This window comes from Syngnathus floridae, chromosome 14, assembly GCF_059516105.1.
Source record: "Syngnathus floridae isolate MCC-2025c chromosome 14, RoL_Sflo_1.0, whole genome shotgun sequence".
Classification (NCBI taxonomy): domain Eukaryota; kingdom Metazoa; phylum Chordata; class Actinopteri; order Syngnathiformes; family Syngnathidae; genus Syngnathus; species Syngnathus floridae.
This window is the reverse complement of record NC_142426.1, coordinates 13,697,159-13,724,519: the sequence shown is the minus strand read 5'-3', so window position 1 is coordinate 13,724,519 and position 27,361 is coordinate 13,697,159. Positions and strand designations below refer to the sequence as shown.

The following is a 27,361-nucleotide window of genomic DNA, read 5'->3' as shown; positions in this document are numbered from 1 at the left end:
AACATGGATGGATGGATGGAACAGCCTACATTAGTTTTAATCTATCTTTATAAACTGGCTCAAGATCAAGAAAAGAACAATAGTAGTCCTTTTGTATTTTTGGACTGTTTTAATTTGAAACGCCTTTGTAATTGTTCCAAACGTGCTGTTTGAATAACGTTATTAGAATTGTTATTGAAGGCACAATGATGAGTTCCGAATGTTTCCGCTTAAAAACCTAATGATGGAGAAGTTTTTAAACACATCATGTTGCACCACCAACCATTGATTGGTGCGATGGAGCCTATATTTCATCATCATCGCCAGTTCGAGCAATACAATCAAACGATACTATTTCTGTCATTTTTCTTCCCACGGGCGCCACTTTCAGAACCGGACAGCTCCAGTCCGTTCACACGCCCCGCCCATCTCCGTCAGACTGGCGGTGAGAAAAGGAGAAAAGACAGCGCACACACTGCCGTGGCTCTGGGCGACACCTCAGGTGGTCTATTGGGATTTTTTTCTTGCGGCGCTGAACTTCAAGAACCATTTGCTCCTTGCCACTTTTCATCCTTCACCTCTAACAATGGGTGGCTGTTTCCAGTTTGTGGAGGAACCACGATTTCCATTGAGTTACGACGCTTGACGTGCATGCGAGGTTTGAGGGGATCCTGTTTGAGGGGATCCTGTGTGCAATGAAAAGTGGGCAATTACTGTCGGCTGTATCTCCATCGTGCAGGACACGTCCTCTTTTCGGTGCTCCTTAAATCGGCGAGGCTGTTGGTTATGCTTGCAGCACTTTTCCCAGCGTTTTCTCTTCGGTGTCCCTGAAGAAGAAGAAGAGGAAGAGGAAGAAGAAGACGAAGGAAGATGGCTCTCCTGGTCTTGCTTCTGCAAACGGGGCTTGTTTTGGGCTCCAATTACGGATATGTGGACTGGTCGGAAAACGACCGAGACGAAAGCCCTTCAATCTTCAGCACCCAAGGCATCAACAGGGAGCCGCCGCCGCCCCACTACCACCCGACTTATTTCCACTCGCCGTCGGCTACCGAGCGCACGGTGGTGGCGCACAAAATCGAGGAGGACCTGCCGAGGGTAGTGACTGCTTTCCTCCACAGCGGCGACTCCTCCGCGCTGAGGCAGGTCAACTGCTCACGGAGGTACGAGCTGAGCAGCCTGCGAGGCGGCCTGCACGTCGCCTCCCACTACTCGCTGCACGGCATCCTGGATACCATGACGCACGCCACCAACTTTTTGAACATGATCTTGCAAGCCAACAGGTCCCGGGAGGATAGCTTGCAACAGGACATTTACTGGTATCACGCGCTGGTTCGGAGCATGCTCGAGGGGGATCCCAAAATCCACAGAGCCGTGGTAAGCTTCCACAGAGACGCACCGGCACCGACTCCGCACGTCTTTCTGCAGGCGACCAGGAGCCAGAAGGAAGTGGTGCTGCAGGAACGGCTGCTGAGGAGCAGGAGCCCCGAGTACGAGTGGTTGAAGGAGTTTAGGGATGGAAAGAGAGCACACGCGCATAGAAGGGGGTCGGAGCCCAAGGCTGGAGTTTACCTTCTGGAGAAGAATCAGATCAAGTGGTCTGCACCTTACCTGGAGTGCGAACATGGGGCTTTCGTGCCCTACTGGCTACTCACTTTGTCAGCCGGCTTCTACGGACTCAAGAGAGACTCGGCACTCGAATTCAGGTGAGAGAAATACATATGTTGTGGGATCAGGCAACAGAGAGCGCTCATGAGGCCGATACGTAGATGCACTTGTCGGGCGGATATATGCACTTGTAGCATACACAAGCGCACACTTACAGATGCTTGCGACCCCACTCGGTCTTTGTTTATCATACCGTCCACAGTCCGTCAGGGTTCCATTCTAAAAGAGACTCTTTCAAACTGTTGGTAATGAAGAGCCTATAGACCATTTAAAATGCTCTCCTGTCAAGGAACAGCTGGGCTTGTCTTCTTCATGCATACACTTTGAAAGGAGTGATGCAAGCTTTATGCCAAAGAGAGTGCCGTTTGGATGAGCGGCTTGCAATTGTGCATGTTTAAACACTCAGAGATGTGAGGCAATCGATAACAAGTCAACAACAATGAATAGATCAAGGGTTGAGGCATCTCAATCAGACGGGTCGAGTAGGATTCGAAAGGAAGCCTGCAGGAAAGGTGTTTTGTAATATTTGCTACGCGTTATTGTCGTGGCCAATTACTGTCATAAGCTGTTACATCTACTAGTTAGAATGCGGTGGCTGTGCGGCATATTTTGAGTGACACTGGCAAAATTACGGTAAATAGTCAATAATCAAATGAATAATTCATCTTAATAAAAAAAACATTTCCAACTCATGTTGCCAAAAAGCCACCATTTTTAAATGTTTCATAAAACAACCTAAACGGAGAGCAAATTGAAATGAAAAACTCAGTATTTATACACTAACGTCACAGCGAGGTTGATCAAAGAGCTGCCTGCATAAGGGTCTGGAGCTGTGGGTTGCCCAGCCCTGACTTATCCTTGCATACTACAGAAATACACCAATCCCCGAATTGCAAACTGGTGTCGAGTATGGGTTCAAGCCACACAGCATAGAGAATGCGCCTTTCCTCCTCATGTTCGTGAGAGCTGGAAATGCTTGTCTGCTTCCGTCTCAGTGCTGTGATGACGTTCCTAAAAATAGAATGTCTGGACAGAAAAGCTTAAGCCTTTCTTCATCTGCTGTAATTTCCCCTTGCTTCTAATGCAATGGAAACATTCACACTACATTAAGACATTGTGACAGCGAGCGATGGAGCAGTAGCTGTCATAAGTCATTGCTTTCTGTCTCAGTCAAACAAAGACTGCCTCACGCATACACTGACTGACTGCTTTCCTCTCTCTCATTGTGCCCCATGGAGTGGTGGTGGCGGTGAAATCCTCTCTCCATGCTTGTTTGTTCCACTTCCCTGCAGGCAGATGGAGACAGCGGGTGTCAGGCTCATCCACGGAAACACAAAAGAGAAAAGGAGAAGGGGACATTTCAAAGTGTGACACTGGGGACTTATTTTCAACACCAAATCACATTATGAGCAATGCTTAAAACTCCCGTTTAGATTCAGGACACTTGGCCTTTTGAAGGATCTACAGTGATGCCTATTTTCTAGGATGAACTAGAAATGGTTTAGAATTGTTTATAACCTTTTGTCTGCTCTTTCCCCTCTCCAGAGGTGTTGTTCGTTTGGACGTGAACTTGCAGAATGTGGATATTGACCAGTGTTCTGACAGTGGCTGGTTTGCCGGGACACATCGCTGCAATCTTACCAGCATGGAAGTAAGTGCTGCATCGTTCTCATCTTTCCAACACTTTTGCATTTTGTTTTCTTTTAAAATCCAAACGCCGAGGTACCCATGGATGGACGTCATCCATCGAGTTTTGTCACTTTTTAGAGCGCGACGATCCATGTTCTGTCAGTCAGTATGTGAGGATCTTTTTTTGCGCATTAGCTTCCACCTTCATGTCAGTGCCGAGGAGTTTGAACCGACAAACCTCCTTGACCCCGGTGGGGGAGGAGCTTTGGAGCTGCTCATGTGTACATGGCATGTCGCCGCCCATATGATGTATAATAAATGTTGTGTAATGGATTGCATCAAGATTCTTTGAATAATTGACTATGCTCTTTGTCTATGTGCCCGCCCGCCTTCTGCTTTTCTATGTTTTGGTTTGTTTTATTGCTCTCAAAGTCAAGGCCCGGCCGGGGGCCAGATTCGGCCCGCCACTTCAGTTTCTGTGGCCTGCAAAATCAAAATCATGAGTGTCAAGTCAATGTTTCTTGTTAAAATGCCCAAACTCTAAATTGAGATATTGCAACATTTTTTTGTTATAATCCCAATTTCAAAATGAATTGGAACATTTTTGAACTTTTCTGTTGTATGTGATAATCTTCACACCCATTCATTTCTATTGAAGTCATCGATGGCCCCATGAGGGAAAACATCACTCCGATGCGGCCCACAACAAAAGGTGAGTTTGACACCTCTGCTCTCAGCTAAGGGTGTCAAACTCGTTTTTTGTAATAGTTTTGTCAGCAAATTGCAACAACAGCAGCCCACCTCGGAGATTTTGTCTTTGGGTATCTCGTCCTCACTTCTAGGAGCGTGCACTAGACCACACATCACGTATTTGAATTTTTGTGTTTGTTGGGATCTTGGTGGCGTGACAGTCCACGTTGTAGAACCGCTTACTCTCTCTCCTCATCTGACGAATCTTCTAACGCACAGCGCATTTCTCGGTGATTCACTGGCAACTTAGTCATCACTGTTATTCATCTTTTTTGAGTAGGCGCGTAGGAGGTGAGATTCAAGATGTGGCCACACACTGCGTGTGTTGAAAGAGAAAACTTGTATTGACAAAATCAGGAATTCTACTTGACCAGATCATTTGATTAGTACGTAATGTAACCATAACAGGCAGTTTTTTCTTATTTTTTTTAACAGATAGTATGTATGGCAAGCGTCACGTGTATATGGAGTCTCATCTTTCAGGGAAGCCCAGAAGAGCTTGAAGCAGATCAGATTCTATTTTCCTTATTAATGCATTCATTATCTTTAAACACTTGATGCGGAGTGTACTCTGTGTTCTTATATCTTTCAGTGATGTACAGAGGTGGGAATGAAATTCCAGTCATAAAAAAAGTGTCTGGATCGAAACGTCTTTTTTTTTTTTTTACAACAAAGAAGGAATCGATCAAAATCTCACAGTTATGTTCAGAATGCAAAGTGAATGCAAAGAGAAAGTTGTAGAGACAACAAATGAGATGTAAGCCTCCTTCTTGCAAAGCTGTGATTTTTTTATTTACCAGTCACAGTCGAAATGCAAAGACTGTGAAATGGTCACCGTAGGCAAACGACTAAAAATAATTCATCCTCATCAAATGTTCAGTTTAAGACTCCAGTTTACGCTTGCAGGGCTGTATGGATTAGCTCATTATCTGCTAGCTTCCCATCTCTTGTTCCCTCACTTTGTGTGCTGCTTGAACTTGCTTTTCCCTCCTCTTCCTATTTGATACGGTGAAATTATCATATGAGTTCAACAGCCTGCCGGCTACTCCTGAAGTGGCTGATGTCCCAAAATAAAGTGAGGCATTGAGGAGACATTTTGGGGGAAAATGCAGGTGAAACGTTGAAACAGCTTCTATCTTTCTCCTAAAACACATCATTTGCTGAAATGGCCTGTGGGAAGTCAATTGAATCCAAGCAAGCCCTGAAATTCAGTCTCCCAAGTTCTAACAATCAAGTCCTTGTTAATGTGACGGAGCATCATGTTGCTCTGCAGAACGTGTGAAAGTTCTATTTGCGACGTGTCGCTCGAGCGCATCTCAGCAATGTTAACACCTCGCCGATGTGATGTTGCCTCATCCTTCAAACTTTGTGTCTCAGTCAATTGAGAGTAGTGGGAACTGCTGTGCTTGGCACTGTTAGGGACGACAGAACGAGCCATCAAGTAAGATCCAATAATTCAACTTGCCCAAAACTTCAAATAGACTCTCAAAAACACCTCTTGTGAACATTATAAAGGTGAAAATTGGAAACAGCTAAGTGTCAGGATTGCATGCTAAAGGAGCAGCCCCAAAAGGCTGAACAGCAAGTTCCTTCTCTATGGTACTTGTGCCAATTGTCTCTCATCAATTCATTTGCTCCATGCAAGTTCATGCGCAGCCACTCAATTGCCTCTTTTCAACTTGAAGGCTGCATGGTAGCTATTTTGATAGCATTTTCACCATGATAAGTTCTGCGCTTGAAGAGAGCACAACATCGTCATGATCTTTTCAAATCTTCAACATGATCAATCACCACATTTCTGACAAGTTAAACCATAGGTGTCAAACTCAAGGCCCGAGGGCCAGATACGGCCCACCACAGCATTTTATGTGGTCCGTGAAGTTTTGTCAGTTTGTTTTGTAGCCTATACTGTATATAGAAGACATTGACAATCATGATGGCCCTCCAAGGAAAAGGACGACAACGATGCGGCCCGCGACAGAAATTAATTTGACACCCCCGAGTTAAACAATCCATATGATGACATTTTTGTGTCTTGTAAGATCTTTGCATCGGCTCATTAAAAGCTGGAAAAGGCTGCTATACAGCTCTAATTTTTCCCCCCACCACCCTGGTCAGGCTCTTCCAAGTCTTCTTGTTTTCTCTTCCAGATTCCCGCAGAGGCAGTGGACAAAGTGGGATCTGTCATCATGTTCTAAATACGCTCATGCATTTATGGATGAGTTGTCATAAAGGGTGGGCTCTTACACGATTACTCGGGTAATTATACAACAGCTTCGACATGATTCCTTCAAGCCATTGAGACTGGATGCGTATGAAGATATCAAGATGGGTTTTCTAGGGTGCGCAAAAGTGTGTTTGCATATGCACATACATGTGTGTGTGTCGGAGATAAAGCAGAGCTCTGCTAATGAGCGTAAACTGCAATGACAGGCAAAAAGGGTTTGCCACTCAAAGCCACACTACCTCCTTTTTCCATTTCCATGACTATTTATGGAGCAATTTCCCTCACAATCTCCTTTTATTCCATGTGCTCTTCTTGAATACTCCTACTCCATTTTCTCAAAGCCAAGTATGTCCTTAGAAAGGAGGACTGTGTAATTTCAAAACTGGATTTTTCTGGGAGATTAAAATGTGCTCTATGTAAAACATTTAAATTTCTGAAGGCAAAAAAAGTGAGAGGCTGATATCACTTTTCAGCTTCCTTCCATTGTCCGTACTGCACAGCAGATTGTAACACGCGATTAATTCTGGCAACAGCTCAGCGAGTATTTTTTTGTGATGTGCGTTGCATGCATCTGAAATATTAATCACCTGTACATATCTGCCTCTTTCTGGCACAGATGCACGAAATTCTGATGACAAATTCTACGCTCCGCCAACGTGTGCTGGATGTCAGGCAGATTTTAGTCACGAACAGCGAACCCTCGGAATCGTTGTACAAGTCATTTTTACTATTTGTCTTTCTAGCAACACATTTTCCAGGTTTCTTTTTCAAGGCTTTGGGACTAGTTGTGAATAACAATACAGCCTTGGAGAGTAAAGGATGAAAAGCCCCTCTGCATCCAAAGTGCAATGATTAAATAACGGCTCACTATTAGAGTGCCACCCGATTAAGGGGATCCGATAAAAGGAAGCACCTGAAACCATCGCTTGATAGCTTTTTCATTGCGCCCGAAGAAAAATGAGGCAAGCCTTGGAAAGACTTAGTAGCATTTAGGTCTTTCTATGTCTGCATTGTTTTCCAAGGCTTTGCCTTGTGATAGAAGACAAACATTTTATACTTGAGAGGCACTTGAAAGGCTTGAAAACCTAAATATTGCTTCCGCTACGGCATCTTACGTACCTCTACTTATGAACTTAAATGGTTCTGCCATTGGGTTTGTAAGTCGAAGCAACGTTGCCCATAGGAATCAATGTAAAAGCAAATCATGCGTGCTGGACTATTTTTCCATGTAATACATACAGAAAACCAAAATGACAATTTTATTTTTGCTTTTTATAACCTTTATACTGTTGTGTCACTTTTTTTCAACCACCTCAAGTGTGACATCCATCTTTCTACTTTTCCTATCACACCTGTGCACCCAAAGGATTGAATTCATGTCAATCAGTTGTAAAATAGAATCATGAACTAATTGGGCAAAAACAGTCATGAGAAGAAATAAACAATCCACAATAAAAAGCTTTGAATATTTTTCTTCAATAGGCTCTTGGTATGTACGTATACTCAATATAAATTGGATAACTTTATTAAACTTCCTTTCAGCCATCATCTAGTACACGTACTATCTGGACACACAAGCAAGTGAGATGCTGAGCTGTTTTTTGTAGCCAACACACCACGTGTCAATTTAGTTGCCCACATCATCCTCCCCCTCAGAGACCTCTTGCAGTATTTACGAGCATTCATGCCAAATTTATTGCGGCTTTAATTTCAGCGCACGTTTGCAACTTGCATTCTAACCGATGCCAGCGTTCCGTATGAACCTATAAATATATAAACTCGTCGAGGTATGAACTGAGCCGGAATAATGTGGAAGCTGGAATTGTGCAAACAAGCCTTAATTCTTAATTTAGATATGAATTAGTGTCCCGGTTACTTGGCAAAGCTGTGTGATTTCCCTGGACGCCAGGCGTGTTTATAGCCGGCCGGCCGGGCCTGCTGCTGCAGCTGACGGGCATGCGGATAATATTGAAGACTCAATAACACAACTTTAGCAAGTTCATTTCACAAAGCGCACTGGGCAAGAGCGCGGTTTGTAGTTTGAGCAATTTGATGCTTTATAGATGGACGTATGGAGTCTCAAAATATTTTGGGATGGAGCTGGCAGATTCCACTTATTATGCCCAACTGTCCTATTTCCCTGGTTGTGTACTCAACAAAGGCCGATAGAAAATACGTGGTTTATTCTTTATTGTAATTCATTTTTTTTTTTCAAAACTATCATGTGTTGCAGCTGAAAAAAAGTCGATAACCCTTTTGCATTCGGATCTGTTTTCTCTTCTCGCAGTGCACGCCAATCGCCGGTCATGGATTTGTGTTGGACAAATACAAGTGCCAATGCAAGGAAGGATTTTACCATCCAAGCCGTGTGGCGCTCAATGGCTTTAAAAGTAGGTTACAAATCCTTCTTTAGCTTGACAATACATGTTGCGGCTCCGTGACACATCAAAATATTGATATTTGAACACGAGCCTTTGGAGACTTATGGGAAAACGACCTTTTCAGGCATTTTTTGTCTGATATTTTTGTGCTCACTTTGAAGAGATATCCTGGGGGTTGGAAATTTCCGGATGCAGGCCTAGTTAGTCATGTTCTTGCTGCTGCGGAAATGTTAAGCCTCGCACTTGCACAGGTATTGAAGCAAAAGGATCAGACCAAATGGATGAATGTGTCATGACCTCTGCTGATCAAATGAGTGCATTTATTTGACTGAGAGCACTGCAGCATCCTCGGGCAGGAAGCTTGCTTCGGATCAGCCAAATAATCAAGCGACTGCGGGGATTCTCCTCCCTGACTCCACCGATACAGCGCCCCCGAGGCGACGATATGCTAAGCTGCAGCTTTATTGTAATGCAGCAAGATGTGAGCTCCATTGTGTGAAGAGACTCAAAGGTCTCCGAAAGTGTCTGATATGTTCTTTGTAAACACCTGGAGTTCACACTAATAAGATTGGGCGGGAAACCGTTTGGTATTGTTTCCTAGCAACGGGCCAAAAGGGGCACAAGGGTGAGGGAAAGATGTAGCATGTCATGACTTTGTTAGAAACCGTGCAAAATAATGACATTTATACAACAATGGATATCATTTCAATACCGCGGTGGAAATTCACCTAATAATAGCGACAAAAGCGTCAAGTTTGGAATCTTGCATACCGTAGGAATGCTACGATTCACAATAAGTTGATTAAGCACTATTTTTCAGAGGTGCAGCAGATGGTCAATGAATTGGAAAAAATTGGAGGATTTACGTCAGATTTAATAGACTAACTCCTAATCTGGCCTCAACGGACATGCTGCCAAAGGAATCGGTTATGTAGTATCTCGGGAACAAATGACATGAGAAGCAACTGGAGTAACCTACCGATGTATTGGAAAAGCAATCTTGGAGAAGAGACTTGATCAATCAATTCAGACATGAGTGATTAAAAATGCAGGGTCACGATGCTCTATTCTCTTCGCTTTCATCATTTTCTAATTAAAGCTTCATTTTTCTTATTGTAATTGCTGTGACATTTTCATTTATTGGACCGGTGACTGCTACCCATGAAACAAATCAATTCAATCCAATCCAATCCACCTGCTCAAGTGTCACTCCAAATACAAACACAAATTGCTCGAGACAGCGATATAGAGCATGGGTGTCAAACTCAAGGCCCCGGGGCCAGATACGGCCCGCCACATCATTTTATGTGTCCCGCCAAGACAAATTGCATATTCAAGATTCAAGAGTTTTTATTTGCCATGTCTGAGGCTGCCAAACAAGGAATTCGACTCACAGCCTCTGTTCAGCATTTAGGTGACTAACAACAACACTCAGGACATGTGAAAAACGACAAATATTCTCAAACACCCCCTGATCTTAAACTGATCTTAAACTCCTAGATGGGCAAGGAAAAAGTCAAAACTCCAGCTAGGGGAAATGAGAAGCCTTGAGAAGAGACCACAGATGGGAGGCTGACCAGGCTGCAAGGGATGCAGAGAGGACACATAGTACAAACAGTGTAGACAATTCCAAAAAGGTGTGGAGAGCAGGATGTGTCAATATTAAAATTACAAATTGTCTTCACTTTTAAAAAAATAGAGAATTTGCTAGCAATTTTTTATCACATTCATCTTTTTCAAATGTTTGAAGAGTTTTTACCAGTCTGTGATTTCCAAACTAGTTCTTCATCAGTTTGTTGTGTAGCTTATACTGTATATAATATAAAGCGTTGACAGTCATAATGGCCCGCCAACTGTGAAGGATTTTGGTTGTGTTCATAAAGTCATCAATCTTTCAATGTCTGACCAAGCCCTCTTCTGTTCTCAGGTAAGGTGCAGGGCTCTCACAGAGAAGACATTTCCGACGCTGCGAGTAAGTGCCTACCTTGCCGGGTGGGCTGTCCCTACTGCAGAGACAACACACCCTGCCTCGCCCAGGAGGACAGCGGTCTACGACTGGCTGTGGCCTCCTTCCAAGCTCTGTGCATGGTGCTGGACTTGACCAGCATGGTGGCGGTCTACCACTTCAGAAGAAATAAGGTAAGGTCCATTTAACTGGACCTGCCTACAGTACATGACCAATGTGAACATCAACATACCATGTCCTTTGGTGTTTCATTCAGCACATATTCATCATAAGCAGATGACATGAATGACCCCCACAAGATAAAATTGTGATGTTTTCATTCTTACACCGACACTCATGGAAGACTGCAACAAAAAAGCAACCTGAACCTTTTCGTGTTTTCCTTTCCATCTTGCCCACCCAGCAACCTATTGTAGCTTAGTTAAGCATGATCTTTTTTTCATATATATATATATATATATATATATACGTACATTTGTTTACTTGACATGTACGTGAATGAACTTTCATCTTTGTATACGTGCATACACACCTCCCCATCTACGCACCAACCAAATAGGGTGATTACACTTTGCACTTTGAAAATACTGTGCTATAATTATTGCTCCTGACTCCCGTCTTTCCTCCTGTACAGAGTATCCGCTCTTCCGGATTCATTCTATTGGAAGCAATATTATTTGGGGCTTTACTGCTGTACTTCCCTGTAAGTAGATGTCATTTGCACTACTCATCTGTCAGGCTATTGCTACTTCTTATTTGCCCAAAGTTATACTGTTTTGCGTGGGTTTGTATGTGCGGAAGGGTCACGCAGTTTTCACACTGTGATGGAAAAGAAGGATCTAAATGCGCAATTTGTAAAGTAGCAAAAAAAAAATGGGAAAAGGGACACTAGAAGCAACTCAAGATGACAAATAAAATATTTATTCTAAGTGAAAATTTGTGACACCCTCTAACCCCCCCAAAAAAAAGACTAAAAAGTAAACATAGCCACCACCACCACCGATGTGTGTGTTTATACTTTTTACGTCAAATTTTAATTACAAGTTAAAAAATTCCCGTCCGTCTGAAGGTAAATAAATACTAATCCGAAGAATCATTTGAGCACCAAAGGCATGTGCATCTTTTGATGTGGCTGGAGTATTATCTTGCACCTGTTATTTCTTGATGCTGCAGCAGTTCACCCTCACGTGATGAATGTGAGTTTGCATCCATCCATTCTGTTTCCCCAGGTGGATAAAAGATACTAAAAATAGCTTTCCCCAAATACGCTTCCACTCTCCTACGTGCACAACTCGAAAAGCCGTGTTCCTTTTTTTCTGCACTTGCTGTCATCCCGCTACCTTTTAAATGTGACTCTCCCTTTCCCCGGGTTCTCTTCAACCCACCTTGATGTCTTGCCTCTTCGCCCGTACAGTTACACAGAAAATACAGTTTGTGTCACAAGCGTCCTCAGCCAAGCATGGCACAGCTGCTCCATTCTGGTGCTCAATGCATTTTTAAACAGTCCATCAAGTTCTAGCACTGCTTGTTTTAAAAAATACAGTACATCCGCTGATTAATTGATGGAGGAGGCACAGTTGGTTGAGTGCAAACCAAAGAGGGCCACCACCGCTCCCTGCCGCTGATATAAAAAATCTCCAGTGACTTGGTGCATGGAGGAAAGGGCGTGACACTGTTTGTCTGCTTGACTCTGCACGTTTGTGTTCAGAGTAGACAGAACGACGGCTAGCCGATGAGTGTGTTTATGAGGCTGCAAAGATTTGAGAATTTGGAAGGAGTACAACGTCGAGTGCTTTCATTCTGCCTGCTGTTTGTAAAAGTCAGATGGTGTCGTGGCTCTGTCATGCGGCTGCAATGGCTGCTATGAAGACAGACAGATCGAGATTAGGAAACGCAAATGAAAACAACAGGGTTATAATTAAAAACAAACGCAGACATTTTGTCATGTGAATTGACAAGCTACAAAGCAGCAAAAAGCAGTTTTTTAGTTGTTGTTGTGCTTATTTTGTTTTATTTTATTTATTTGGTGCTTTGGGGTAAACTCTTTTTTTTTTTTATACAATCATTAATATAAATTTGCTCGGTAGGCCGATTGAGCACTCCAAATTGTGCCTAGGTGTGAGTGCGAATGGTTGTTTGTCTCTGTGTGCCCTGCGATCGGCTGGCAACCGGTTCGGGGTGTCCCCCGCCTACTGCCCGATGACGGCTGGGATAGGCTCCAGCACGCCCGCGACCCCCGTGGGGACGAAGCGCTTCAGAGAATGGATGGATGGATGGATGGATAGATGGATGTTTGGTGGTCAACAAACAAAATCCCATCCATGTCATTTCATTTGAATTCTATTCTTTGAAGGTGTGGACTGTGTGTTTCAGGTTATGATACTGTACTTTCACCCGAGTGTGTTCCGTTGTATCCTCCTGAGATGGGTTCGCCTGCTGGGGTTCGCCATCATGTATGGCACCATCATCCTCAAGCTGTACAGGTAAACGATCAAATAGAAAAATATTGTCGTGAAAATATTGTCGGAGTCCAAAACAGCAAATTTGAACTTTCACTTTATATCATACAAAGTCTCTACTCAGACTCACACTTGTTTCTGTGTGAGTGCTTCATGAGGTCAGCTAGGTCAGAATGTTCTCCATCTCCTCGTTTGAGCTGTATTTATTTTTTTTCAGAGTGCTAAAGGTGTTCTTGTCACGGACGGCACAAAGGACACCCTACATGACAAGTTGGCGAGTTCTGAGGATGCTGGCAATAATCCTATTGGTGGTGTTGTGGTTCCTGGTGGCCTGGACTTCTGCTGCGTGCCAGAACCCGGAGCTGAGTCGGGCCTTAATCACAGCCGGCTTTTCATCGGAGGGGTTGCAGTTTAGTATGTGTCTGCTTGACCGCTGGGACTACATGATGGCTGTCGGTAAGGGAGTTCAACAACGCCGTGTGTGTTGAGTGTAAAATGTGTGCAATGCACCCCGCATCCGAAAAAAAGAAATTACCCCCCCAATTATCTGTCATTCTCAGTATTGGTAAATGTTTGATTACTCTGTCTGAAAAAAACACGGTGTTAAGTGTTCCTAGAATTGTTTGGCCTCTCGATAATTCCGCTATGTATAATGTCAGCTAATACGGCTTTATTTAAGTGCAAAAAAAGTGTTCCTATAGCCTGGAGGAGAGAAAGAGCAGAATCGTATACTGAAGATGAAAATGAAGTAGCTGCCAGAATCTCACACAGCAGGGACTTTGAATAGAATGAGTGACGTTAAATACGACAATATCTGTATGCATGTATTGTAAGCAGAACAGGAAATGAGGGAGCAGCTAGTTGCTATGGCAACCATTGAGAACACTCATGTGTTGATCTTATGCTTCCAACAGGAAGTCCCCTGCTAAGCTGCTTCTAAAAACTGTCATAGTCATAAAATTACCTTTGTGACTTGGCCTTTGTTGTAATATTGCCGACGAGGGAACGCTCATCTGTCTGTAAAGACATTTTTTTTCCCCCCAAACTCTAACAATAGACACGAGAATATCAGCAGTAAACAAGCGTCTGTTTGATTTGTTGTGCTACAAGAGGAGCTCCCTGTGCACCCTGAGACGAAGTAGCGTATAGTTTGATGATTATTAGACAGATTCTTTTCAGGATTAATACTAGACTCAAATTGATAGACTCTATAGATTTGACAGTAGAGTTCATAGTGCCATTTGGAAAGCATAAATCAATAAATTATAATAAATCAAATAATAAATCAAGAAATTAAATTAGAATGCAGCAAGTTTTATATGTGTTGCTAAAATAGACCCAAGTAAAATGGAGTTTCCATGTTCCTGTGATTGAATGCTCACTATAGTTCAAATAGGTACTATGTAAGGGGTTACTTCAAAATAACTGAAATTATTTGGGCAGTGTTTCCACATCATTGGAATTCCATTTCTTCGTTTTGCTTCCCAGCCGAGTTGCTCTTTCTGCTGTGGGGTGTTTACCTGTGCTACGCCGTGCGAACGATTCACTCAGCCTTCCACGAAACGCGCTACATGGCGGTGGCCATCTACAATGAGCTCCTCTTATCGGCCGTCTTCCACATCATCAGGTGGGCGCGCAAAGCTATCATGAAATCAACAGCAAAATCTCAATTTACCTGTGTTTTGACATTTAAGAACATGCAGAGGTCTGAGTCAGATTTCAGGAATGAAAGACAAAGGTCTCAGAAACAAATTATATACTATATATAAATTACAACTTTGCTGCAAAAGTAGAAGTGCAAGCAAACAAGACAACGTACAAGGATAAGGATAGCCTGACAGCCGCTGACAGGAACCTTGGGACAAAATGTAGCAGAACTAATCAGACAAAAAGATGCATGTGGGAGAGAGAATGCAGCCATCTCATTGGACAAAAACACAAAGGAAGGGGCGAGACCTGCGCTTGTGGCATTTTCCACTTGTTCACTCTCTAGTTCATGTGCTTTCCAAACATGAACAACAAAGGACAATGAATGCGTCGACTGTTTTATATGCAGCATCCCAAATAGTTGAAGCATATTAACAGATCCAAACGACACATGAAGGGGAAAGAAAAATACTCTGGTCTACAATAAGCAATATAGTGGCCATACATTTTGATTCAACATACGTACGTGTTTGGTTTGTCACCTATTTCGCACAATGTAAACATCACCAGCCAGATATAATTTACAATAGTCTAAATGCAATTCTTTTCCCATAACAAAATGAACAATATGGAAGGGTGAAATACTTCAAATGTGTTTATAGTTGTGGAAACACGAGTGATGTCTGACAGAGCAGAATTCAAAGACTGCAAGAGCTCTCTGCTGATCTGGCTTTTAACTCGGACAGAAAATTTGTGTCGCTGCAGGTTCTCTGTGGTGCCCAGCCTTCACCCTGACTGGATGCTGATGTTGATCTTCGCTCACACTCATCTAACTGTCACTGTGACTGTGGGAGTGCTTCTTGTTCCAAAGGTATCACTCCATTATCTGTAATTAATGCACTGTGCCCACCTCTGCTTGAGCAGATTGTAAGTCTTGGAGGCTCTTTGGAAGAGTTTTGGCTCATCCTTTATTGCACTTTAATCATTTCAGGTTCCAAAGGTGAAGCGAAGTCTAATGACTCTCATAATCTACACAGGGGGGCTTCCATAATGGCTGATGCTGAATTGCAGCATCGTGTGATGGAAGTCATCTGAAGCATACGTACATTGACAAAATCATAGACGCACATTTGCATCCTGCCCTGCGCTGGAAACCCATTCAAATGGCGTTAGTCATTATTGTAATTTCGCTAAGCATCCCCATGTTAGTATTTATATGCAATCTCTTACGTCTGATGGAAAACATTTAATGGCCCCGCTGTGTGATAAAAGCGGTACACCATCAACGTTCCCACTTCTTTCATTCGCTCTTAATTAGGCTCCTCAGACATTGCAGTCCGTCGAGTAGGCTGGGATAATGAAGCGCAACGGGAAGCTCACACTGCATCGGTTTCTCAGGCTGGCCTAAATATCGCTTTCACTGCTCAAGAAGAACTTTCATGACACCATCATCTATGTATGATAATACAAGATATAAGACTGCCCAATCCTTTTTTTCACAGTATAAAAAAATATCCAGTACAGTAAAAAAAACGTTTGACAATAATATTTGTTCAAACTTGCATGCTGGGATGGCAACAAACCATTTTTTTCAGAAGGCTATTATGACCTCATCTTATATGATATACAGCATAGGCTACACAACAAACATATAAATAACAAGCTTGTGTGACGTTAATTTGCAATATTAGTATTGACACAAAGCTGATGCAGTTTTTCTTCGCGGGCCACATAAAATGATATATGGAGGGCCCCCGAGCCTGATGTTTGACACCAATCTGTGCATGCAATCCATTATTGTGTGTGAAATGCCAGTAGAAATTCTCTTTCGACCAGACTAATGGACCTTATTGGAGGCTGTGCATTTTTACTGGTTTCACATTAGCATACCACAAACTCTGTGAAGCATTTCCGGTGAAAAGGTTAGATGGCATCATGTTTCCCCGGTCAATAAGTAACAGGATTAGAAAAATGTATTCAGTCATTTTGTTTTTCTAATAATAAAATATTTGCAGTGCTCTTGTCCTGGCCAATGTTATTAGCAGAAATGGCTCATTTGTCTAAATAGAACAAATTTAATTTCAGACCAGAAAGCTTTTCAATTTCCGACCATCCATCTAGCATATTTACTGCAGGAAATTATTGTTCGATGCCGTCACACCTCAGATTCCCTTTGCGGATATTTTTGACATCATCATTACAAGGATAAATAGTTTTCTTTTTGGTTACAATGTCACGGGACTTTTTGTCTTAGTTTTTTTCCAAGGAGACTCAAGCTCGGGACGATATTGCCACTGAGGCGTACGAGGAGGAGCTGGACATCGGAAGGTCTGCTTCTTACATCAACAACAGCATTACCTCAGCGTGGAGCGAGCACAGCTTGGACCCCGAGGACATACGGGTGAGGAAACACACATTCATGAGCTTTCACATGCTCTTTCTGCTGCTTCAAAAATGCTAAAGAAAGTCACAGGACAAGACAAACAGAGGGAAAAAAACCCAAAAAAACCCATGGATGACCTTTCTCAGGAGGAGTTGAAAAAACTCTATGCCCAGCTTGAAGTCTACAAACGCAAAAAGATGCTGGCCAACAACCCGCATCTCCAAAAGAAACGCAATTCCAAAAAGGGCCTCGGTCGTACCCTGATGAAAAGAATCACGGAGATTCCGGAGACCATGCACATACACCGCCAGTGTAGCCGAGAAGATGGCAGTGAACACGGTAGCAACCGCAGCACTTTGAGGAGGAACCACGTGGAGACCAGTCAGCATGGTGAGATCTTGGTGCTGGGACTTTACTGTAGCTATGTTTCTTAAATTGGAAACGAGTACGTACGATCGTGTTAATAATTTTAAAAAGTCACACGTAATAATAATAATCATCTCATAATAATCTCCCTTTAGGAAAACCTCAAGAAGATTCCCTCAAGAGCAAAGTCATAAGCCTGCAGAAGTCGCTGAGCTACGATCACGTTTGTGAGCAAGATGATGAAACGGGAAGTCAAAGCGGCTCTGTGGCAGGGGACAAAATGACTCCGGTGGGGAATGGCGGAGAGTGTTCTCTCCTCGGTTCCCTCATCGGTCGCAAACATTACAAGAAGCAGCAGGAACCGGTCGCCCCGCCATCAAAGCTGGAAGCAGCGGAGTCCACCGAGTCGGTTCCGCTCTTCTGGAAGTCGGCCAGCGTTCACAACCTAACGCACGAAAAGAAACCCGTGCACCTGCGCACCTCCATCATGCAGAAGTCTCTCAGTGTGATTGCCAGCGCCAAGGAGAAGATGCCCGGGCTCAGCAACAAAACACAAAGTGTGGAAGATGCCAGCAAAAAAGGGCTGAAGGGGCAGGAGGGGAGGATGTTGTCAGAAGTGGACGAGACTCCTGAACATTTTCCCAAAATGATCGTCAGCCAGTCCGTGGAATATTCCAAGACACCTCTGAAGATGGGCATCATGAAGCAGCAGGTATCTTAGGAGGATTGCTGCAAAATAGTTGAGGCCTTCACGCTAATTTCTTTTCTCCCTCGATTCTAGGTGAGCGGTAGCCAACCGTCCATTTGCTCGGAAACCGGCAGGAACTTGTACGACGTGTCCGAAGTTTGTCAGTGGGAGATGGAAGAAGCTCAAACGCCTTCCGAAGCCAAGACACAGAAACACGTGTCCATCGCCCCAGAGGAAACCGACGGAGGCCGAAGAGGAAGTAGTAGCTCCAGCGTCGGCAAATGCAGTCGCTCTCAGCAGAGACTGAAATCTGGGCAGTCCACTTCGACCAGACGGCGCTCCAAGGATAAAGGAGGGGAACGGGAGGAGAGCAGGGAAACACGGAAATCTCGCGGACCCAAGTCGCCTCTACCGCTCAAGCCAGATGTGAGCCCCTGGGACTTTGAGGAGCAGCCTATGCTTGGTAAGCTTTCAGAGTCCGTTTCCCCAGAAAGAATCCGACGCAAAAAGAGCGTCACGCCGACCGACGGTAAACCCAAGGCGCTCCGCTCGGACCACTCCAAGTCCACCGGAAGCCTATTGCAGCCTCCCTCCTTGATGCTCGAGATCTGCCCGTGGGATTACAACAGCCCGCCTTCGCCTAAGCAGGAGAAGATCTGCACCAGCCCTTCCGCACACAAGAAGAAACGGAAAGGCTCCTGCTCAGCCGGCCACAAAGGCGAGAAGGAGAAAGGGAGGGAGAAAAACAGAGAAAGACGGAGCTCGTCCGGCAAGCAGCCGTCGGAGAGAAGGCGCCTTAGCCAGTCGTCCGAGTGCGGCGGCCCGCTCTCTGAGCGACGGAGGAGCTCCGGCAAAGACCCAGAGGGGGTGGAGTTGAGGAGGCCAGAGAGCGAGGAGGCCTCAAACAGCACTTTTGCTCAGACTGAAACTTCCACGGACAAGAAAAAAGAAAAGTATCACAAACCTGTTGGTAGCGGGCCAAAAATGGTTGACGTATGTCCCTGGGACTTTCAGGACCCTGGAGAGAGGGCATGATGTCTTTTTCCCGTTTGAGATGTGTTGAACTAAAATGCTTTTCGACACAAACAAAAGTGGACTAAGTTTACTGGTTTTAATGCAAGAAGCACTTCTGGCGCCTGTCGCCAGATCCCAAGTAATAGCTAAACAACTCGATCTGGATCTTATGTTTTGCAAATATTTTGTTTGCACACTGCCACATTTATTCCATCATGATATGCTGACACGAGTCTTTTTTCATCTTTTTTGACACATGCAAACAATGAATGCTTCATCTAATCATTTTTTCAGATATTGATATATGCGTTCCATGAAGAGCTGATGGTCCTAGTGGGATCTTCTTACAGTACGAATACTAATGCACGCACACAAAAAATATTGAATAGAAGCTGTGTGAAACAGGACCCAATACTTGATTCACAGCATGACGATGACGCCGATGGCGCATGTTTCGAAAAAGTTGAGAATAACATTGTTGTCCAGTTTTCCGTCGGAACCTTAGAAAAGCCAGCGCATGTGGTAACTATTGACTGTATATCGGTTTACTTGTTGCAACAGTGGAATTATTGTTGTTCTAGTATCTATCTGTCTTCTAATGCACCATATTTGTGCATTAATTAATTCTACACAAATACTGTAGATCAGTTACAGACACATCCATGAGGCTTGATTTTCTCTTTTTGTGTAATTCCTTGAAATAGTTGCAATCTTTTTCTACTCTCTGCATCCCTTAAAAAAGCTTTCATTTGACGAAAAGGCTTTCCCAATATACTCCTTTTCAGAGTAGAGCGTTATGGGTTGGCTTTTTCATTTTAATCACTAAGAGATGCTCGTGTCATCTTGCTTGCTGTTTGCTTTTCCTAATGGTTTTTGAAACAGAATAATATTTTATGAATCTTGTGTCACTTCTGTTATTTTGAATGGATTTTCTTACATTGCACATATTTCAATTGTGTACACGGCATAGGGTTTTTGGTCATTTTCTGTGGTACTGCCACATCGTCAACAGTCAACCTTTCGACCCCATTGTCATACTAAATAAATTACGTGTGTCATGAGCCTGCAAGGTTTACCGCCCAAAATCAACAAAATATTCTGTGCAAAAGGAGTGATCGTTCAAAATGACTGTTTCAATTTCACCGCTGTTTTGTGTAGCTTTTAGAAAACGGCACAGATGCAACCGATGTCCACGACCTTTTTTTTTTTCAATTGTCACTAATATTTTTCTGTCAGCCATCAAATAAGATATGTTCCGTCCAGTATCTTATGCTTGTTATCTGGTTTTACTCCCAAAAGCATCCATGTGGGAATTTATTTCTGTGTGACTATTCATATTGTGTTGCATGTATATACACAATGAATACACTGTTGTCAATTCAGAATTAAATATTTATATTAAAAGTCACTGGTCACCCTTCTGTTTCACTTAATACTTGAATATTATCATTCTTCGATCCATGCATTCTCTTTACCTTTTGTCCTTATTAGGGTGGCTGGAGCCCGTTCTATCAGGATTGGAGTGGAGCATGGAGCAGGACGACCAAGTGCAGCTTGGACCAGCTTGGTTTATTGGAGGAAGAGGGAAGTGGACCGAGGGATCGAGGGAAACAGACCTGAAGTGGCAAACTAAGAACATGACAGACTGACTGACCGACCGACTGACCGACAGGGAGTGAGGGGCAGGCAGGTAGACAGGACTTATATACACGACAGGTAACAAGAGGCAGGTGGGAATAATCAAACTCATCATGGGCACACAGGAGGGGAGGGGAGGGGAGGGGAGGGGAGGGGAGGGGAGGGGAGGGGAGGGGAGGGGAGGGGAAGGGAGGGGAGGGGAGGGGAGGGGAGGGGAAGGGAGGGGAGGGGAGGGGAGGGGAGGGGGGGTTTAGGGGAGGGGAGGGGCGAGCACACAGACACACGCACAAAACTATGATACCTTCTGGCTGACTGGGTGAGACGTGAGGTAGCCTCCATCTCAGTCACAGCCAGTTAGGGACAATTAAAGTCTGCTTTCATTTTCAAAAGCAACTTTAGCAAAATTCATTTGGAGCTTGCTTTCTTTCACCCCCCGGCAGGCACATTGTTAGGGGGTGCTGTGCAACACTGCTATCTTGTGGACATATTCAATACAGCATCTGTTTATGAAGCTTTGACAATAAATACAATAGTGACGTAACGAGCCTGAGAAGTCTTTTATTATTTATCTGTTGATCATATCCATGATATTCTATTTTTTTTTTTTTTACATTGTACTTAACCCACAAAAAGTGCGCTCTCTCCTTCCGCCACTCTCCCCCCCTTAAAGTGGTGACGTCGGTCCTGCAGAACCGGACTGGGCAGATCCTCTCTGCAGCACCTGACACTCCTCTTCATTAGATCTTCCACGAACTCCACACTCGCAATCCGAACACACAACAAACCCACTTACAACCTTTCTTGTTGTGGTTTTATAACAACACGCACTTGATTACGGACCATCATGGGCAACGTCCAGGTAAGGAATTGCAAACTTGGGCGTTTATTGTCGTTCAGGGCGAGTTCTTATCGTTTTGATAGAATGAGGGTCGTCGTGCTGTTCAGGTTTTTGGTACTTTGATGCGCATCTTTTCAAGATGAATGTGCACCTCAATGTCCAAAAGATTGTGGGCTTTTCAGGAGGGCGCTACTGAGGAGTTTCACGTCAGTTCCCTTCAAATGATGCACTTGTCCCTCAGCACCGTATTGTAAACTTTTAACCTGTTTAACTTGTTATTTTGAGTAAGGGACAAATTGCGCACCAGGGTTTCATTGGCGTTTGGAGAAGAGAAACTTTTTTTTTTTTTTTTACTATATCACAAGCCACAGTGGAACAAAGTATGACTGTAGCAAGTGTTAGATAATCTCTTCAAATGACAAAATATGGACATTTCTTGCAAAGAGTTGCCCACCATAAGGAGCAGTCATTTATGAGCTGGGCTAATCAATATGCTGCATTGCATGAGGAGAGGAGTTGGGTGGATGCTCCTGGCAATGACTCAGCAACACTCAAGCTGCACCAGTCTGCAAGGGGCCTGGATGTCACGCCCAAGGACCAGACCTCCTCTGGTTTCAGATCATATTATAAGAGGCGGTTTGAAAACTAGGAAGTTGGGAACGCAGTGTTATTTATTTAGTTATTTATTTATTTAGTTAGTTATCATCATGGCATGCAAATGAAACATTTTCACTGGTCCTGTCTACATTTCTGCTTTTTAGCCCACAATCGTCCCATTTGAGGATTTTGATGTTACAGCTGACATAAAGGCTATTCGACAAGCGTGTAAAGGTGTAGGTGAGTATGTCATTTATTGAAAACACTTTTCCCCGATCGGTCACAGTGGACAATGCCGCATCTGCATTTGGCGTGTTTTTAAATGCATTGCAGTGGCGGAGCTAGGATTTTTTTCCTTGAGGGGGGTGGAATGTCTCAAGGGTTGAGGCAAAGATACAATCATTTTCCAGAAATGCAAAAAAAAATCCTTCATAAAAAGCTGACAAAGATTCATTAAATTCTCCAGAATGTTCAAAACAATTCTCGTAAAAATCGGAAAATACCCAAAAGTCTTTATCTGTCGTTGTACGTTAGAATTGTTGAAGACTACCATTAAATGAATAGTTGTTTGCGTGCATACCGACGTTTCTCATTATGAAATGTGCTCCTTCAGGCACGGATGAAGAAGCCATCATTCAAATCCTGGCCAATCGTTCGGCAGTCCAACGTGTGGAAATCAAGCAAGCTTACTTTGAAAAGTACGATGATGTGAGTACCTCCTCATCTGGCCTTCTGTTTCATATCATCAGTACATTGTGTTACAGTGTGCCTATTCCTTCAGGAGTTAGAAGAGGTCCTGAAAAAGGAATTGACTGGCAGCTTTGAGAAGGCCATTGTGGCCATGTTGGACCCACCAAATGTCTTCTTTGCCAAGGAGCTGAGCAAGGCCATGAAGGGGGCAGGCACAGATGAAGCCGTGCTTGTGGAGATCCTGTGCACGGCCACTAATGAGGTCTGTCAACATACGTATGCTAAAATCACTTTGGCAGCGCACCAAAGTGGTTGAGCATTTTGAAAACGCAATCCAAAGTATTCGGTCTTAATTTTAACATATCCAAGATCTGATTCTTTGTTTTCCATATTTGGACATGCTAAAGGTCTTGACTAAATGTTGGCAAAATAGCGTTTCTTGAATTTCAAACAAAATTCTGAGCAAGCAACTATTATAGTTGTGAATACAGTTGATGCAAAGTGTATGCTGTTCAAAAGAGCCACGGAATACAGAAATCAGAGCACAATCCTAATTCAAGACAATAAATTGAATTTGTTACAAGATTCCCACTACAACCCCAACAAGAGTAGTCGAATTTAAAAAAGGTGACTCTCAACTTGGACTCTTGGCAGCTTTCATATTTCTAATGAAATGTTTATCAATTTTCTTTGTCTTTTTTTCACTATCAGGACATCAACAGTTACAAAGAGGCCTATGCCCAGGGTAAGTTCTTCTTTTGGATGAACTGTCTAAATATTCATCCATTCACCTCAATTTTATTTTGAGACATGATGTTGGAGCCTGTAGACAATTCTTTTTTTTTTTCCCACAACATTGACCAAGTCTATCCCGATTTAATATAGAGCCAAAAGTTACAGATCACAATTAGAGGATGTCTCTGTGGGGGGGGGGGGAAGTCTGTACACCATCTTACCTGATGTACTTATTAGAGGACTATAAGGAGGAACTGTAACTTTGCAGTGCTTGAATGTGACCTGGAGGCTGACATTGACGATGACACCAGCGGAGACGTGAAGAACCTCCTTATCGCGCTCCTGCAGGTAAACTCGTTTGATTCAACTTGACCAAAATGTGGAATAATCATGCTTCAAAACGAGTCAATAAAACGGAGGACAAATTGGAATTGCATCTCCCCTTGCGATAACCTCCACAAAATAGCTTTGCGCGCTTTTCTTCGCCTACTGAGATATTCGGCGACACACATCACATCATTGTTCCGCCTGCATACCAACTTCATCCCTTTCACACCCACCCGTTTCCTTCCCCTCGTGAAAAATGACAAGCACAGTATGACTCGTGTCCGCAGAAATGTGCCATCCAAATATGTCCTTGGAAAATGCCTTGCAGATGATTATTTATGATCCCACATAATGTGTGTCCATATTTGTTTTAAGCCATGGCTTGGGCTTTTCTACTTCTCACTGAATCTCTCTATCTTCATCATTGAATGTGTCTACAGGCGAGCAGAGACGAGGGCTTTGAGGTGGATGAGGGCTTAGCCGAACAGGACGCCGCGTCTTTGTTTGAGGTACATTTTGAAAAGATTGAACAAAACAGGTCTTTTCTGCTCGTGTTGGCATTTTGAAACGACAGACAGGACAATTATTTGTGACATATCTGTTCAGCTGGGCAGTTTTGGAGGTTTTGAATTATGGTGCAACAGCTTTCTCTAGTGGTACGAGAAAGAATCACTCAATTAAATGGTTACACCGTGTATAATGTTACAGTGGCTTCAAAGTATTCCTCAGTATATATACAGTTATTAGGTACAAGATCTATCTAAAATATTTCAATTTTAGGAGATGATATAGAAGATGTCCACCAACAGCGTATTTGGGATCTTAGGGCCTGATTGGTTCTCATCTAACTCCCAATGCGTCAAATAATCCCAAAAAGTGCTGTCAGCCAAATGTGTTTTAATGAGCTCCATATTGAAGCGAACGATTTCCTGCTGTCATTTAATGGTAACCACCAGGCAGGGGAAGGCATGTTTGGGACAGATGAGTCCACCTTCAGCTACATCCTCACACACAGAAACTACATGCAGCTCCAGGCCACCTTTAAAGCTTACGAAGCTGTAAGTCGGGCACACACTCATTCTGGAGCAGAATCTGTGTGTAATGCCAGTCAGTAAAGTCTCACATTTTTGTCTTGAAGCTATCAGGGACCGACATTTTGGACACGATTGACTCTGAGGCCACAGGAACCCTAAAGGACTGTTACGTCACTCTCGGTAATAAAGATGCGGTATTGGGTCAGACGAACAACCGCAAACACGGTATTTTGAAAACGTCTTCTAATCCAAGATGTGTGTTGAATAGTTCGGTGCGCCAAGAACCCTCAACTGTACTTTGCGAGACGCCTTAATGCTGCTATGAAGGGACTCGGCACCGATGAGGACACACTCATCCGCTTGATCGTGGGCCGCTCTGAGGTGCGTGTGTATTTGTGTGCAACCACGGTTGCGTTACATGTCATCAGGTACAAAGATGGAGCAGATCTGCTCCTTCACTTGATTAAAAAACAAAGTCATGCTCATGCCTCTGGACATCATGGAGTATGACAACACTTGTTTTTTTTACTCCTGTGCGTTGTTGGCACAATGATCCATCAGATTGACCTGGAGACGGTGAAGGACATGTACCTGGAAAAGTATGACGTCACCTTAAAAGATGCCCTGGATGCCGAGTGCGGCGGAGATTTCAAACGTCTCCTCCTGGAGATCTTGCACTGAAACACTATCCTTCTTCTAAACGGCCTTATTTAAACAGTGGTGTATCTTCCTCTCTACCTCCTCTAAGCAAGCCCATTGTTCACTCCCTCACTCACTCACTCATTCCCTGCCTGCCTGCGTGTCATCACCACATTCCTCTTGAACTTGTAGTTCTTTATTAGCTCGCTGTCTGTTGACATACTCTCTCTCACCTGCGTCCTTGCGGCAAGACGTTGACACATATTTACTGCCATTTAAATGTGTCTCTAATGTTAACATTCAGTGGAAAGTGTCCTATATCTATATATACTGCCTAAATGCTTCTATCAACATGAACTCCCAGCTTTGAGAGACATACAGTACATGTATTAGCCAGTACATGAGTACAGTATTTACTGTGTCAGCCGGTGAATGTGTCAATTGCAATTGGCATTTTAAAGACACTTCAGTGTGTCAAAACACTGTTTTTGCTTGCATTACAAATGGAGTGCAATTTGCTGCAAAGGTATCTCTTTTGTCGCTATGCCACGGTACTTTCTGCCACAACACAAAAGTGCCGACTGATCACAATATACGAATGGGCGAGTACAGTAACTTCCCTTCACCTGTTTAGGTACGCACTGCACACTGTTGTTTGGGACACCTTCATGCCTGTGGGATTTTTTTGGAAAACCCTCGTAATCACAGTTAATAAATAAATTGCAATCTTCTCACTTGATGTGGTATGCAATTACAATTCTCACCAACCTAGTCGTCTTCATTTAATGCACTAACACTGGATGGTTAGACTGCTGTTAACATAGTTCACTATGTATGCAATTCTGTTATTTAAATCTAAATTTAGTGGCTATGGTGATAGATTGTTGCATTGTCATGTAGTAAATTCATTCACTAGACTATCAAAAGTATGTTGGTGTATTCTGATGACTGGAAACTTGATGACTGTTACTTTTCAGCCTGCCTCTGTTTTACAGTTTGTGGTATATTGTATATTACAAAAAAAAACAAGCAGACATTCAAAGCAAAATAAAACAGGGTAATGGTAGCACTAATCCTTGAATTGATGAACAAATTAAATGTAGAATGAATTTCAAATTGATATACTAGCTTACAATGTCTTTCAGTAGTTGAATTCAAAAAATGAAACTTGCGTATTAGATTTAAGATATAGATTCCTTTTTAAAAATTGTAAATACCAACTTAATGTATATATTTAAATCCTTTTAATGATTCTATATTCATTTACTGAAACCGGGATGACATGACTTATACTCAGGAGCGACTTATATGTGAATGTTTTCACAAATGTTCCAAATTCAAAAATCCGTGATGTAGTGAAACCGCGATAAACGAACTGCGATGTAGTAAGGGATTACCGTAATCGGAACTGCGGCGCATACGCGGCGGTGTTTTACATAACGGACAAAGGATTTGATCACGGGATTTAATGATGTTTTTTTTCACTTTATTGTGCATTTTACGGCTAATGCGACGTATACTGAGCGACTTTTAGTCCGAAAATGACGGTACTGTCTGCCTCAACCTGTGCCTTTTTACTGCGGTTTTATGTTCCATCAGCAAAACAAAGCGTTTCACCTTTGTATTTGAACAGGAAATATGATATTTCAGTAATTTCGATGACAAAAATGTTCACAATAAAGATCAGTGGACACTTTTTTTTTTCTTTT

General features: G+C 43.2%; 2 protein-coding genes and 1 long non-coding RNA gene across 5 annotated transcripts; 2 read left to right on the top strand and 1 right to left on the bottom strand.

The window, feature by feature from the left end:
* Positions 1-15: 15 nt before the first annotated feature.
* Positions 16-20,818, bottom strand: LOC148387922 (uncharacterized). Of its 2 annotated transcripts, none has more exons than XR_015862712.1 (3): positions 20,630-20,818; positions 12,986-13,072; positions 16-2,930 (listed from the first exon to the last, which is right to left on the bottom strand). It is a non-coding gene; the product is annotated as an uncharacterized LOC148387922 (long non-coding RNA). The 2 variants fall into 2 exon arrangements; XR_015862711.1 differs by lacking the exon at positions 16-2,930 and adding an exon at positions 11,282-12,458.
* gpr158b (G protein-coupled receptor 158b) lies at positions 410-20,562 on the top strand. The gene is made up of 13 exons (XM_088396958.1): positions 410-1,682; positions 3,190-3,295; positions 8,538-8,640; positions 10,559-10,770; positions 11,232-11,300; positions 12,971-13,080; positions 13,274-13,512; positions 14,545-14,683; positions 15,469-15,574; positions 16,958-17,104; positions 17,233-17,476; positions 17,608-18,164; positions 18,234-20,562. The coding sequence occupies exons 1-13, from the start codon at positions 850-852 to the stop codon at positions 19,173-19,175; spliced, it is 3,807 nt and encodes a 1,268-aa protein (XP_088253084.1). The 5' UTR covers positions 410-849; the 3' UTR covers positions 19,176-20,562.
* Positions 20,819-21,466: 648 nt separating the features above from the next.
* Positions 21,467-26,391, top strand: LOC148387921 (annexin A13-like). Of its 2 annotated transcripts, none has more exons than XM_088395695.1 (11): positions 21,467-21,651; positions 22,392-22,467; positions 22,841-22,935; positions 23,012-23,179; positions 23,629-23,662; positions 23,921-24,000; positions 24,420-24,488; positions 24,936-25,037; positions 25,118-25,193; positions 25,282-25,394; positions 25,575-26,391. In XM_088395695.1, exons 1-11 carry the CDS (start codon positions 21,637-21,639, stop codon positions 25,692-25,694), a joined length of 948 nt encoding a protein of 315 aa, XP_088251821.1. In that variant the 5' UTR covers positions 21,467-21,636; the 3' UTR covers positions 25,695-26,391. The 2 variants fall into 2 exon arrangements, with proteins under 2 accessions (XP_088251821.1, XP_088251820.1); XM_088395694.1 differs by having other exon boundaries at positions 21,469-21,651; positions 23,009-23,179.
* The last annotated feature ends 970 nt before the right edge of the window (positions 26,392-27,361 follow it).